The sequence below is a fragment of the Ambystoma mexicanum genome, chromosome 13, assembly GCF_040938575.1.
Source record: "Ambystoma mexicanum isolate Mex_15411 chromosome 13, UKY_AmexF1_1, whole genome shotgun sequence".
NCBI lineage: Eukaryota > Metazoa > Chordata > Amphibia > Caudata > Ambystomatidae > Ambystoma > Ambystoma mexicanum.
Window position 1 is genome coordinate 57351055 of NC_090938.1, and position 14418 is coordinate 57365472.

General features: G+C 44.4%; 1 protein-coding gene and 1 long non-coding RNA gene across 5 annotated transcripts in view; one reads left to right on the forward strand and one right to left on the reverse strand.

Moving 5' to 3' along the window:
- LOC138520848 (uncharacterized) overlaps positions 1 to 14418 on the forward strand; it is a 253068-nt gene that overhangs the window by 107654 nt on the left and 130996 nt on the right. The gene's annotated exons all lie outside the window — the stretch shown is intronic.
- Positions 1 to 14418, reverse strand: part of LOC138520847 (complement receptor type 2-like) — a 309555-nt gene that overhangs the window by 80852 nt on the left and 214285 nt on the right. For all 4 annotated transcript variants that reach the window (XM_069633222.1, XM_069633219.1, XM_069633221.1 and 1 more), the window contains exon 16: positions 2206 to 2415. In XM_069633222.1, coding sequence (XP_069489323.1) covers positions 2206 to 2415 — 210 coding nt within the window. The remainder of the gene's footprint in view (positions 1 to 2205; positions 2416 to 14418) is intronic.

Below are 14418 nucleotides of genomic sequence, written 5' to 3' on the forward strand. Positions count from 1 at the left end.
ATTACGAATATACTTATGAATACATCATTTACCTTGTTTCGTGTATAAAAACTATGTTGATTTATTTTTACACCAAGAAATTCTGAAACGTGAAAGATTGATTGTTAAAACTTTTTGTCTTTTTTAGCCATAGACAGTGTGCAGGGGACGCTAGTTCCCAAATTGGGAACTTATCTTTTTGCAATCCAATACACAACCCATAAGCCAGGGTTGTTCTTTTTCTCTCCCGCACCTTGAATCACATAGACTATTTATTTAACCTTAGATCTACCATATTATTAACTTCTATATACTTCAAGAGTGCAAGTGGGTGATTTTCTTTTGACAGGAGAAAAGGTAACAGAGAAAGACACTTGAATCTAAGCTGATCATCAAATCTGCCACTCTGAAACCTGCAGAGCATAACACGGACGAGGAACTAGCAGTGCATCTGCTTAATTACTAACTATCTGTCCATAAATCTATCATGTAACCCAATAGTAGGGTTAAATGGACACTCTTGTCTATTTGATGTCATGATAATGTATACTACAAAGGCATAGCTCTCAACCATAGCTCTCAACTCACCCGCTTTTGGCGGGTGTCACCCGCCTTGCAAAGGGCTGACTCACCCGCCAAGCCTCATGCACGCCCATTCATTCCAATGGGCGTCTCACCCGCCAGAAACAAAATCGGGTGATTTCACCCGCCTTTGCGAGACACATGGTTGAGAGCTATGTCTCAACCATTTGAGTCGCAAAAGCGGGTGAAAACACCCGATTTTGTTTTTGGCGGGTGAGAGGCCCATTGAAATGAATGGGCCTGCAGGAGGCTTGGCGGGTGAGTCCACTCTTTACAAGGCGGGTGACACCCGCCAAAAGCGTGTGAGTTGAGAGCTATGCAAAGGTAATAGGCGAAAAGTTCCTGTTACCGCACCTATCGGCCTCTTACACTATGGAAGAGGAGCTATGGTGGGGCCATTTAATGAGTGGTGAAAGGACTACCTGGACAATTGCCACCACACAGACTCTGAAACACATCTTGGCCCTCTGAATCAAAGTTTGGTTCTTTTGGGATTTTAAACCAATCAAACCCCAAATGTAATGCAAACTAGATTCTCTTTCCTGCATTTACGCTCTTCTTTTCTGTATATACGTTCTTCTTTTTGCATCTATGCCTTCTTCTTCATTTGCTTTTGTAAAAATCATTATTTGATTAAATCAAGTAAATAAATAAATAAAATAATGTATACTATGTACTTCCATATGTAGTTGCGTTCATGGATTCATATTTAGCCCACTTGGGCGCACTGATTGGCACTAATTTTATATTTTATATATCAGTACAAATGTAATGGGTAAAGACACTGGTCATTAAACTAATGTATCCCCTCGCCCCCTGGTCATTTAGCTGTGGCATTTCCTGACCCGGCCACCTCCAGAAGCCCTGGTGGTGGACACCTATAGTTCATGTCTAGTCACACATAATCAGGTGACTTTCTAGTCTAGTTACACTTGACAACTCAATGGGCTCATTGATTATCAAAGTTAATATGGGATTTAATTAGCCACCACAGGTCGCTTTTAGCACATTCTTATACGGTTGTCACTTTATAAACAAGAGTTGACGATTTCTTTAATAGGGAAATAAATGTTTCAAGATGGCCCCCATAATAACATAGCTGCCATGCCGTCTTCGGGAGATCACATGATCGTTCTGAAATAATAGAGAGAAATGTTTGCCCGTAGCACGAGGAATGTATGCACCTGATGAAGTTCCGGCTTGGGGACGGAACACGTGGTGAGCACGGAGTGTAAAATCCAGGACTGCTTGCATTCTAATGCACTGGTGTTTTGAATAAAGTACTACACACATTTTTCTATCGCAAACCGAGTGCCCTTGTCCTTTCTGATTGTTGGACTGATTGAGGTGTCCTTGATTACATGGGGGCTCTTTCCGGATCCAACAACCATTTTTTGTTAACATTTAGTGGTCAGCTTCTAGAACCACCGAGGAGCACCCACCTAGAGGCTTGTAGAAGCAAGTGTTTGTTTATATATAGAGGAGGGACACCAGGGAGAGAGAGAGAGAGGAAGGGAATTGGGGTGGCAGCAGAAATAATGAACTAGCAGCACAGTAACATGAACAAGGGTTGGCGAGGTGCTGCATAACAAACAGAAAAAGATGTGTTTTACATTTTTTTTAAAGACAAATTGACCCACTTACTCGGCAAACAATTCGGTTTATTCGAGGTCCCTCTATTCCATGGCCATTCCAAATTTGAACCACATTCGATTTTCTGGGCACCGCTGAGAGTATATCCCACATCACAGACCACTTGATACTGTGTCTTAGCTTTATACCCCTCGTCTGGTATGTTCCCTTTGCGTGTAGTAGCCCGTCCATTTGCAACAGCAGGGTCGGGGCAAGTTGTCCCTGAAAACGATAAACAAACTTGCAGAGTGAGCAGTCATCAAAGGGACATGAGCAGAAAATAGAGCAACTGGGGCACCTGAGCAGCTCGTGGTCTGGCCAAGATTGACTTGCTTTACATAAATTATGAAGGGAGCCTGCACTAGGCCTGCTGGAAACATTGGAGGTCATTATTAATAGTAATATTAATGATTTTAGTAGAAATGCAGAAGAATACCAATGATGTTCCCTAGATAGCAAACCCACAAACTGAACTGGTCCCTGGTACTTTATAAAATAAGTGTTATTATTGTCCAACTCAACAGCACTTACTTTAATGACCTGAGAAGGATGAAAGAGCTGGCACCTGCAGCTTGCACATCCCACCAGCAGGAACCACACACACTGAGCTAAGTTCCCTGTTTTTAGTAGTACGTCTCTACTACAGCCATCAGGGGTGGGCCAAAGAGGAAAGAAAACAGTTAGCAAAGACCACAACATCTTCTTCTTTCCAGCGACCAATGAAATCGCTACACCTCAGTTGGGCGGTGAAAGCTTACAAGGAAATTCCCAAACACATATCTCTGTGGTTTGCATTATGTAAGCAGTCAATATGGTTATTACTAAACTTAAAAACCTGGTGCAACACAGTTATGCCAATCAATGCAACTGTCGATCAGTAAAACGAACACTTTTTAGTTTGGGCTATTAGGTGGCTGCACTATAGGTGGCTGCCTATCTGCACTCTATTGCCTTAGGAGTGTAATGGAAGTGGGCTCCAAGTGGACTGTTGGGCTGCCCGGGAATTTGTGAATGAAGTTTGCCGTCTGCAGACTTACATTGGACTTTACTCGCTTGACACAGCGCCGTGCGCGAGAGGAAGTCCTTGGAAGGCGAAACGCCGTATTGGGAACACTAACAATCACTCACACACTTGCTCCGCCCCCGGCTCCTGCTGCTCGGCCCCCTGCTGACGCTGACGTCCTATTTAGCCCTTGCGCACGCGCATCGCGCGCGCGCATCGAAGTGGGCTCCAAGTGGACTGTTGGGCTGCCCGGGAATTTGTGAATGAAGTTTGCCGTCTGCAGACTTACATTGGACTTTACTCGCTTGACACAGCGCCGTGCACGAGAGGAAGTCCTTGGAAGGCGAAACGCCGTATTGGGAACACTAACAAGTAATGAACTTGGCTACTTAGTGGACCATCTTAAAGTTTCCTTAACAAGGACCGCCGCGGCTTTGCCGCGGCATTTATTGCAGTCGCTAAATTGTATATACTTGTTTGCTTCTCTCCAAACGCCTAATTCGGCCCCCTTTCTATTTCTTTGCAGTCACTCACACACTTGCTCCGCCCCCGGCTCCTGCTGCTCGGCCCCCTGCTGACGCTGACGTCCTATTTAGCCCTTGCGCACGCGCATCGCGCGCGCGCATCAAAGTTGGCTCCAAGTGGACTGTTGGGTTTTTAGGCAGTGAGGCAGGGTGTGCGGGGCAAGTAAGTGTCCTATAAAATTCCTAAAATAAGTAGTAAAAATAAAAAAATGCTTCTTCCTAAAGTTCTGGCAATCATTGGCCCTTCTGGGGCGACTGCAAGCTCTGCCCTAGCAGCTCATTGGGGGCCAATCACCGACCAGGACTTAATAAAACATGAGGTGGCATTTGGATATGCCCGATCCCAGGCACAAGCAGCAGCTGCAAATGGGTTACCCACCGCTGAGTGTAAATTGCACCCCAGGAAGTTGTCACCTAAACCACCTCGTAAAAGCTTCCTTAGTATGCGCATGGATACTGTTGCCCCGGAGCCTGAGCACCCTAATGAAGATACCCCGTCCTCCCCTTCTGATAACTCCATATTAGCGCCGGTGGTACTTGCTGCTTTAGAGAAATGGGTGAGGTTATCGGTTGGTCCTTCGACACCTGTTACTTTTCCGAGCTCGAAAAGAGCTGACGTGCACATGCACTGTAAAGTTGGATTACACATGGAGGATTTGAATATCTCTCCTCCTCTGCTTGTTAATACACCTCAGTCCACCAAGATTCCTGTGTCTAGCTCGTGGCCATCCTCCCCGACCCCGCCATCTTCTCCTAACAGGCAGCCACGTGCCAATAATCACTTGGATACAGATTTACCATACTCACCCTCAAAAAAGACATCGCAGCATCCATTGGGTTTTGATATTCTGGAACCTACAGGGGATATTCAATCTCTTGAGGCATCCTGCCCGGTCCTTACAAGAATACTCAATCTATTAGACCGTGGTCACGAATACACCCATTACGAACTAAGAGATTGTAAAACAGCTCTCACAGAAATTCTATTAAAAATTACCAAACTTGAGGGCTTTATCTTTGCAGACAGCCTTAGACATGCTCCCGACGGGCCCGAACCATTGCTAAAGGGACTTCTTACTAGGACCTCTGTAACCACCCAAACAGATCTTGAACACTTACCTGGTAACGAATCTAATGTTACGAATCCTCCTCCTGTCAAGTATGCATTTCCTCAATCTTTTGCCCAAACACTGATGGCCCCCAGACCCACTGATACATGCCAGATCCTTACGCACGTCCAACTATGTAGGGAAGTGGCATTACATGCGGAAAAGTTGGACCAGCTTCTTTTCTTTCTCCAACCTAGTCAAGGGGAGGAAAGAGTGGGCCCTTCTTTATCCGGCATGGAGGATGCGTATTTACTTTATCCTGATAGCCCCTCGGCACTAACCAATCTATTTGAGATTGACAGTCAAATGGTTAGTGCGCCCACTAGCATTCCGTCTGCATTTGACAACACGCAAGCTCCGGCTGTTAAAAGCCCCCCACAACCTGAAGAGCGATCCTTTATATCAAGGAAGGAAAAAAGGCTATTTTTTCGTGCCTTGAAAAGGAAAGCTGCTCGGGAAAAGGTGTCCAAAACATTGCAACAGGACTTGATCCCGCATGTAAAGGGAAATGAAAAAACTAAATCAAAAATAGGGAAGACTAGTGCCCCCGTAACACAGACAAACGCTACAGTAGCGCAATTTCCTCCAAATGGTGGGAGACCTGGGGAAATAATCTCCAATAAAAACCAAAAAAAACAGTACCGTCAAACGAGGCATTCGATGAATGAAGAGTGTGGACATTCTGCATCCCAGACGCAGCTACCCAACTTCTTTAAACCGATAGACAACAAAATCACGCAAATAGGTAGGGGCGTTGGTACTCCATCATGCAATAGTGAGAAGGACTTGGATACGAAGATTCCAAAGGTGTTGGTTCCAGGAAATCACGAATCCCCTCAGGCACCCCATCCCGGCCTAAATCGAAAGATTGACAAGAAAGCTTTCCCTGCACGAAAGTCAAAGGGCATAGGTGAGAATCAAAATCTACAGGGGATATCTCCAGACCATCCGGGGGGGATTACGAACTAGCAGGGGAACCCTTAAAGCTATCCACCACCATCATAGGATGGGAAATTATATCATTTAAAAATGGCATAAAGCGACTGAATCGATCCGCTTTGATGCAAGCCTTCAATCGGATACCTGGTCTTCGCACATTACACACAAACGATATAGAATGGATAACACTGCCACCTACTCAAAACAATCGTATGGTGTGCAAGGTGCAATCTGCCATTATAACTAACCTCCTCTTGCAATATACTGAGGAGTTACGGTTTATTGGCTTAATGCCGTAACCGTTTGATTCAATCGATGATGCCATCTCTTTCAATGAAACACCCATGGCGCCTCCTCCTGATCAACCTCCAAAACTGGTCCCTGGCGAATCGCAGAGTGGGGTAAGCTTTGAGGTGATTGCTCAGTTAGTAACGCTATCTAATTCCAGCAAGGACTGGTCATGGCTGGCTGCTCTGCAAAATACTCGCAACCCTGCCATGAACAATATTCCTAACTAAGAAGCGTGCTCCTTTATCGATTGTATCCTGGAATTCTTGCGGCTTCAGTAATTTGACATCATGGTTTAGTAATCCGCATGGTGAAATGGAATGTGATATCATGTTATGTCAAGAAACCATGTGCACACATGAACTCCTATTACCCGGCCACACTGTTCTGCAAACAAAGGCAAAATGCGATACTAGTGGTCGACCGTATGGGGGCTTGGCGATATGCCGGAATACTTCGCTAAATATATTGGTATTGAACGTTTTCAATGCTACGGCAATGTTGGCTACACTGATTATATATAAGGACTTGTATCCAACTCCTCTCCTCCTGGTATCCCTATATTATAATCCTTCAATGATCTCCCTAACGGGTGCATTTCAAGAGCTTGACACGCTATTCGATGAAATTCTGACACTCCATCCCACTTGTAATATTGTACTGGGAGGGGACTTCAATGCCTATTGTATAACAACTAACCTTGGCCCTGAAAATTGTGGAGGTACGCATCAACCTTGGCATAGAGGTAGATTATGGTTGGAATATTTGGAATGCTGGGAGCTTGACATCCTCCCGTTTAGCACCAATGATGGGTGTAATACCTGGAGAAGAGGGGAGAGATCGACTTGTATTGATTATTTTGCCCTTTCACGCGGCTTGCAGTCTGTTTCTAGCAATACAACAATATACGATCCTGGGCTCAGCGACCACTATATGATTCATTTGAACCTTCAACTACATGTTGCGCAATTACCCATTGATAAACAACAAGGGCTTTTAGTAGGAGATCGGCCTGGCCTATCGCTTCGTTGGACTACCAACCTCTGCGATAGGGTCAACGACATGATCTCTGCACGATTCCAATTATATCAAAGATCTGATTCTCATCTCCCTACGTCAAACCGAGAGCTTGATGTTCTATTTAATATAACAACTCAGATAATTCAATCCTTGCGTGGTAAGGCAACGAGCCCCATTTTCGGCTCCCCCCCGCAAAATTCCGATTTCATTCTGAAAGCCAAAAGAGCAAAGAGAGCGGCCCTGAGGCAGATTTTTAAAACGGCTCCCAATTGGGCGAGCTACTGTATAGAAAAAAAAGTATCTTAAATACCTACCGGAATAAATGCAGGGATCACAGGCACTTTATTCAAAACCACCAGAATCAAAATATGTTTAATACACTTTGTCATAGGGACAGAAGGTCCACTTGGGGTTTACTTAGGGCAGGAACCTCTGTACTCCCCTCTGACCAGTCCTCATCGATTTCAGCACATACATGGAGAACTTATTTTGAAAAAGAATTTGCTCTCCCAGCACCATTTCAAGATTTGGAATTTAAATGGACCTGCTTGGCTCCTGCTTCCTTCTTACCATGGGAGATTCCTACTATTGAGGCCACTATATCTGCCCTTAAATATTCAAAGGCAGCAGGTCCGGATGGGATTCCATCTTGTGTACTTAAACGATACCCAGTTATGTGGGCCGGTATCCTGAAGAAACTGTTTGATAACATGTTGACAACTACATTTACCCCACCGTCTTGGCTAAATTCCATCATTGTCCCTATCTATAAAAAAGGATTAAGGTCTCACCCAAGTAATTTCCGACCGATAGCGCTTATCGATACTGCTGCAAAGGTATTTGCCATTTTGCTCTTGGGAGAACTACAAGCGGTTATTGGTGAGCTCAAGATCTTGTCCAAGTTTCAAATTGGTTTCCGTGCAAGGATGGGTACACCGTTAAATGCGTCAATCATGGCGCATCTTTTAGCCAAGCACAAAATCAGAAACTCAGGTCCATTGTATATGGCCTCGATCGACCTCACTTCCGCCTTTGACTCAGTCATACGAGCATTGCTGTGGAATAAAATGGTTGAGATGAAGATACCTCTTTACATTATACAATTGATATCAAAGCTCCATTCAAACACAACTTACTTGGTAAGGGTGAATAATGAAGGAGCAACAACACACCCAATAAACATCGGCCTAGGTGTCAAGCAAGGTTGTAATTTAGCAGCTACGCTTTTCAATCTTTACCTATGCGGCATCAATGACATTTGGAATAACCAGATCTCCTATCCAGCAAGGCTTGGCCATCTTAAGATCCAATGGCTATCCTTTGCGGATGACATTGTATTATTTGATTGCACGCCCAAAGGTATGCAAATTAAATTAGATCTATTTGCATCCTATTGTCCGGCACACAATCTAAAGTGCAATGTTGAAAAATCTAACATAGTAGTTTTCAGGAATCTCAAGAAGGGAAACATCACACGTAGGTGGAGTCTTGATAACTTTCCTCTAACCATAGTTACTCAAATTCGTTATCTTGGATATACCATAACTGATTCCAATTCGATGGCAATGTGGAGAGAGGTTCTACAGAAGAAGGCTGCTCTGCTCGCCACGCAAATGCGATTAGTATATCTGAAGTTTTGTAAGTTTTCACTGTTGCCACTTCTGGAATTTTACATCTTAAAAGTAGAGTCAGTTATTCTTTTTGCTTTGGATATGTGCCTCGTGAATATTAACACCTACCTTGATCAATTACAAGGCTGTATGTGGAAGGGGGCTTTGAGGTTAGCCAAATCAACACCAAATATTGTGTTAAGGCAGGAACTTGGTCTTACTTCCCTATCTGCACACCGTAATTGGCGCTTGTTGGCTAACTTTGCCAGAATGTTATATCCCCCTGCCAATTGTCTATACGAAGATCTGGGGCAACTAATGACTGCACCGGAACGATCTTCCCTCACGATTTACCATGCACAAATGCTTCATTTATTGGACGAGATTGCACTTACACCAGTAGACTTGGAACTTGGATCAAACCTTGTCAAACATCGCATTATAGAAAATGACTGGTGTAAAACGGTTTCTGCAATGGCGGATCTTAAGGGTTATAAGGAAGCAGCACGCTTCTGTTCCTCAAGGCGGCCGCATAAACCTTATGTAATTCAGTTTCCCTGTAATAAAGCTAGGGAAGCTTACTTGCGTTTCAAAATGAACCAATCCCTCACCCTAGAAAGAATTAGTGGCTGGAGCCTGCATTGGAAACTACAGGCGGGATTAGGGTGTAGGTTTTGTAATGATAGTGCAACTCAAGAAACCCTTAAACATCTAGTGATATTTTGCCCTCATTTTGAGTCAACACGTTTATTAACAATTGCAACTGATTGTATACTAACTGAGGCAACCAGGGAATGGATATGGTTAGCCTGTATGTGGGGGTCTCGAACGAGCTTTATAATAGCCTTGTGTAGACTTCTACTGGTAATAAATAATGAACTTGAGAGGATGTTTAATAGGAAAATGGCGCAAGAAACTTGTTGATGCTACTAATATCGAAGCTGCATAGCAGCTGATCAGGTGAAGTACATAGACTAGCTTTTAGAATTCCGCATTATAGTGCGTGGCAAATTCATCTTACTGACACACAGGCCTAAGTCAATATAGATGTGTATTACTCAAATCTGAAATGTCAAAGTATTTTCGTTGTTATTCTGAAATCATTGTCAATGTCCCTCCACAAGTCAGTTATTATATCAATATGAAATGATGTAGATGCTATAAGACTACGTTAGGATGTATAAAAAATAATCTAGCATGATTCTTAAAATTCTATGTATATAAAATTGTTTTTGTTAGGTAAAGCGAATGCTGTAAAGGAAATGAATAATGTAGTCTATATGGAATTTGGTTATGGATTTTGTTTTAACTGCAACATAGAAAATATCTTTTATAAAAGTTGTAAAAGTTTGTTGATTGAACTAATTAAACAACGGTTTGAAATAAAAAAAAAATTAAAAAAAGAGTGCAGATAGGGCGAATTGGAATATGAGGAGGGACACATAGCTTGAAGGTGTTGTTTGGATATTTATTTGCCCACTGTAATGAATCAGGAGTAAGGCTCGACACAAGGGCATTATGTTGATTGCTATCGACTTTTATGAACACAAAATGAGTTGGAAAAAGACCTGTCTCGCCCTATCACTAGGAGGGTTTCTCCTTCCTCAACAAAACTAAGGATGTCAAATCTCAGAATGTCCAAAAGCAAAAGAGTTCCCTGTCCTGTGTCCAAAATCCTAACATGACCCTTACATCTCAAACCTATGATAATGTGAAAAGGGGTATAGTCTCTCTCAAATGGGCAATCAGGGTTCTCTCCACAGTTTCAACACAAAGTTCCAAAGTGAAAAGGTACAAAAAACAAACAAATAATAAACATTTCACAAACCTCTAGAGGTGGGGGGGTGTCCCCCTTCCCCTGAGTTTCTCAGCACAAGCACAGTTCCTTTCCCCACAGATTTATACGTTTCCAGTCCAGGGGGTATGGTGGAGGTATGGTTCCCTTTCCCTGGAGTTCCCAAATTCTCAAGGGGTTACTTCCTTCTTCTTAATTTTCACATCCTATTACTCTTCCTTGTATACTCTCCTGCCAAGTCATCCACTTCAGGGGGCTTCCCTTTCCCTGAATCACACTTCTACTGGTTTCCACTTTAATGGGGTATGAGTCTTTCCTTATTTTCACATATCTGGGTGTGAGTATTTTCATCATTGTTCATATGTCCTGTTTCATTCAAAAACATTCTCTTCTCCTTATTTATCTCTGGGGTCCAGGACCCACTCGCATTCATGTACAATATTCCTTTTAGCTATCTCAGTGTTTCAGCTCCCTCGCTGACATTCACCCAGATTTCTAACAGTGAGCAGCAAATGCTTTGGAACGCCTTGGTGTCCCAAACTCCCCTACTGGGCTCACTGGTGTTCGTCGGCAGCTCTAGCATCCCTTGCAGCCTCCTGTCCTCCCAGCGGTCGGCATTCTGCCGCGGAAGCCGCCCACTTCACTCTGCAGTCCCTGCTATGCTTACTACATCGTGTGTCAGCTTCTCCTATCTACAGCACCTCAGCAGCGGACCTTGGCTCTCTGAGTCTCTCTGTTTGGCGCTTCCCGCAGTTCTCCCGCTCCGGTCTGTTAACTGCTTTTTCTCTGTGTCCCGCCCGGCTTCGGGAATGAAGAGTCTCTCTGCATCTTGGCACTTCCTATTTATAAAGAGCGTGCCACCTCCTGGACTCACAGAACAGCTAGAGCATGTCTCTAGTTCTGGATGCCACACTGTTCCCACGCTCTTCCCTGTCTCAGTTCTCTTGTTAGGAGAGTTAGAAAAAGCCTTACTTTTCCCTAAGTGGATGGATTGGCTCTGTGTTACGGTAGGCCGTATGTGTTGGGACTTTTGAAGAGTGTGTGTCTTAGCCTGAATGGAAGGGGGATACCAGGTTCCTGCTAGTGAGTCTCCTTCTCTCCAATGAGGGTTACCTCCCTCCATGTGATGCTCCCTCGGACAGCCACCCCAGGGTCGGGATCAGGTAGCGCTCGCCCTTCCCTGGCCACATGGGAAGGGGGTTTCCGCTGGCAGCGAGTGATGACATCGCTAGATTCACCACACCACCCAATGACTGCCCATGGCCATGCTGATTGCTATGGCCATTCGCATCCAGTTCCTGCCCCTCCCCACCCAAAACACCTCCTCATGGGTCCTCTTTGAGCTTGCTTTAATTAAGCCTTACCATAAAACTTTGCACTCAAAGTGTCTGCCAGTGTTTTTCCCAAAGCAGTCTTCTGAGAGTTAATGACTTAATCAGAGCTGTTAACGCCTGCTGGTGTCATAGAAATATCTTAATCAGGTCTGCCTTCAGCCACTCGAGTTATCAGCACTATGTGTGTCCTTCACTGAAGTCCTGTTAAAAACAAGCATTGGCAAAGCCAAAGGTTTTGGCTTGCGCATAAGTATTAGGCATTTGCCAGGCACTTCTATTATATGCCCAGGTACTGGCACCATTTTGCAGCTGCTACCATCAATGGCCAGTTAATACCGCTACCGCAGTGCCTGGCAAGTGCTTTTCCCATGCCTACGCAAAAGCCCAAACTGCCAATGATTGTTCCGTTGTTGACCTTGTTTCACCACTTACTTTGTTGTAATATTTCCTGTTTGAATCTCTTACTGCTGTGTAGGGTCAGTTTGCGCCTGCCTTTAAGATGTTTTTGTCTTGAATGTGTACAGAAATTCTCTTACTATTAAACCCTTCCCTGGAATCTCGTATCTGTCCCTAAGCCTGGAAACAGTCTGCGATGAAAAAAAACTCTTACAAGAGGCTTCCTAGGATCAGACTAATCTAAGTAACTTCCACCCTATACCCCAGCTGCCATGTCTGGCTAAAGAATAGTAACAAAAGGTGGTCCACCAAATACAGAACTTTTTTCGGGCTTCTGATGTGCTTCCCTCAGATGGCTTTGCTCGTGGCACTAGATTTGTCTCTGTAGCAGTATTGCATAAACTGCGAGACGAAACGGATTGAAAACCTGGGCCACAGATATTGTTGGACTTGCCAGCAGCATTCGACATAATAGATCATTGAATACTGTGCCCCAGTATTGAAAAGTTGGGAATCGTTGGCACTTGCTTTATAATGGATTGAATTTGTTTTAAGTAATCGCACACGGCATATAAAATACACAGTGGGCATCATTACGACCCTGGCGCTAATGGGTTAACGGCGCCGTAAAAGGCTGCGGCACCATTAACCCATTAGTGCCTCATTACAAGGTCACTTTGCGGGACCCGACCTTAACGGCTGGTCTACACCAGCCGTTAAAGTAGAGACCCGCAAAGGGTCCTTGGTGCTAAGTACGGTACCGCAATTTGCGGTACCGTACTTAGCGCCTTCCTCATTCCCATTGAGCCCTATGGGGCAAAAATGGGAATGGTGAAGGGCCATGGAGGAAGGGGGTAATTACCGCCCTGCCAACCTTGTAGTGGGGTGGTAATTCCCCCTTTCTCCATGGCGGAGTCGGTAAGTTACCGGCATGGACCATGGTGCTGTTAGCACCATGGTTTTCCCCCTGGGTCGTAATGAGGCCCAGTGTGTACAACTGATAATCCTCAACTCTGATCCAGACCTTCTAAAGGTGGGATACCAAAGTGCTTTATTCTTTAATTTCTATATCCATCACCTCATTGATATGATGTGGCTCTCTGGCCTCTCGTTCTCTAGCTGGGCCATTGACGCCCATATTCTGGTAAACCTTTCAGGCAGCATGGACCTAACATCGGCTAATATTAGGGAATGTTTGACTGCCATTAATTAAGAACTGGGCAGACGGTCGGAAAATAAACCCTGACAAAAAAGAGGTATTGGCTGTTAATTCAGCAGCTAAACCATGGAATTCCAGCTTTTGGCCTGCTGCGTTAGGCCATTGGTGATAGAACAAGGAGTTGGTCAAAACTATGGATATGGATGTCTTTGTTTCACTCAGACTTGACGTCAACAAAGATATATGCTTGGGACTTCCGAGTGGTCTAGTTCACCACCTACAAACGGTACAAAGCACTGCTGCAAGAATGCTGCTGAGGTTAGGAAGGTATGTCAGCAAAGCGGTCAAGGCCTGAATCAACCCGCTTCCCGACCCTAGCAAACCACACTCCATCAAAAAATCCATCAACACCTTCTGCATCGACAAAAATATGCAAGATTTGCCAGCACATAGACACCAGCTCTGCATCCACAGACCCAGCGGACTGATGCAATCCTTGAGTTAACTCCTGAGTAAAGGGACGCTTATAAGAGCATAAACTTCTCAGGAAGTGCTGTAAGACCCCAGAACACTATCTCAAGAGCTTCAGAGAGCTTGGGAATAAAAGTGGGCAGACATTTGAAGCGTTAACACACTTGTCGTTGAAATATCTGAGCGGGTGGGTGTCTGGTAACAAAGTTGACACATTTAAAGGGAGGTACAATTTTATTGCATATGAGTATGTCTTGAAGAACTGTGAGGTTGACCTACACCGGAATCTTGTGGAAAAGACTTTCACAGACCTGAGGGAGCTTGCAAAGGCTGCCAACAGGTTTTAGGTACTCAAGTCCAGAAAAATACTCAGTCGAGCACAATCAAACCACATGAGAAATCCTCAGACAATAAAAGTAACAACGATGGGAAGGACAAAGATTAACCCACTCCTCTTTCAAGGACAGGTCCCCAAAAGAATAAAGGGAAATCCCAAAACTTTAGTTCAGCTGTACACATCGAAAAGAAGAGCACAGGCACCCCTAACACTGGGACACCTGCATTCTCCCAACCCAAA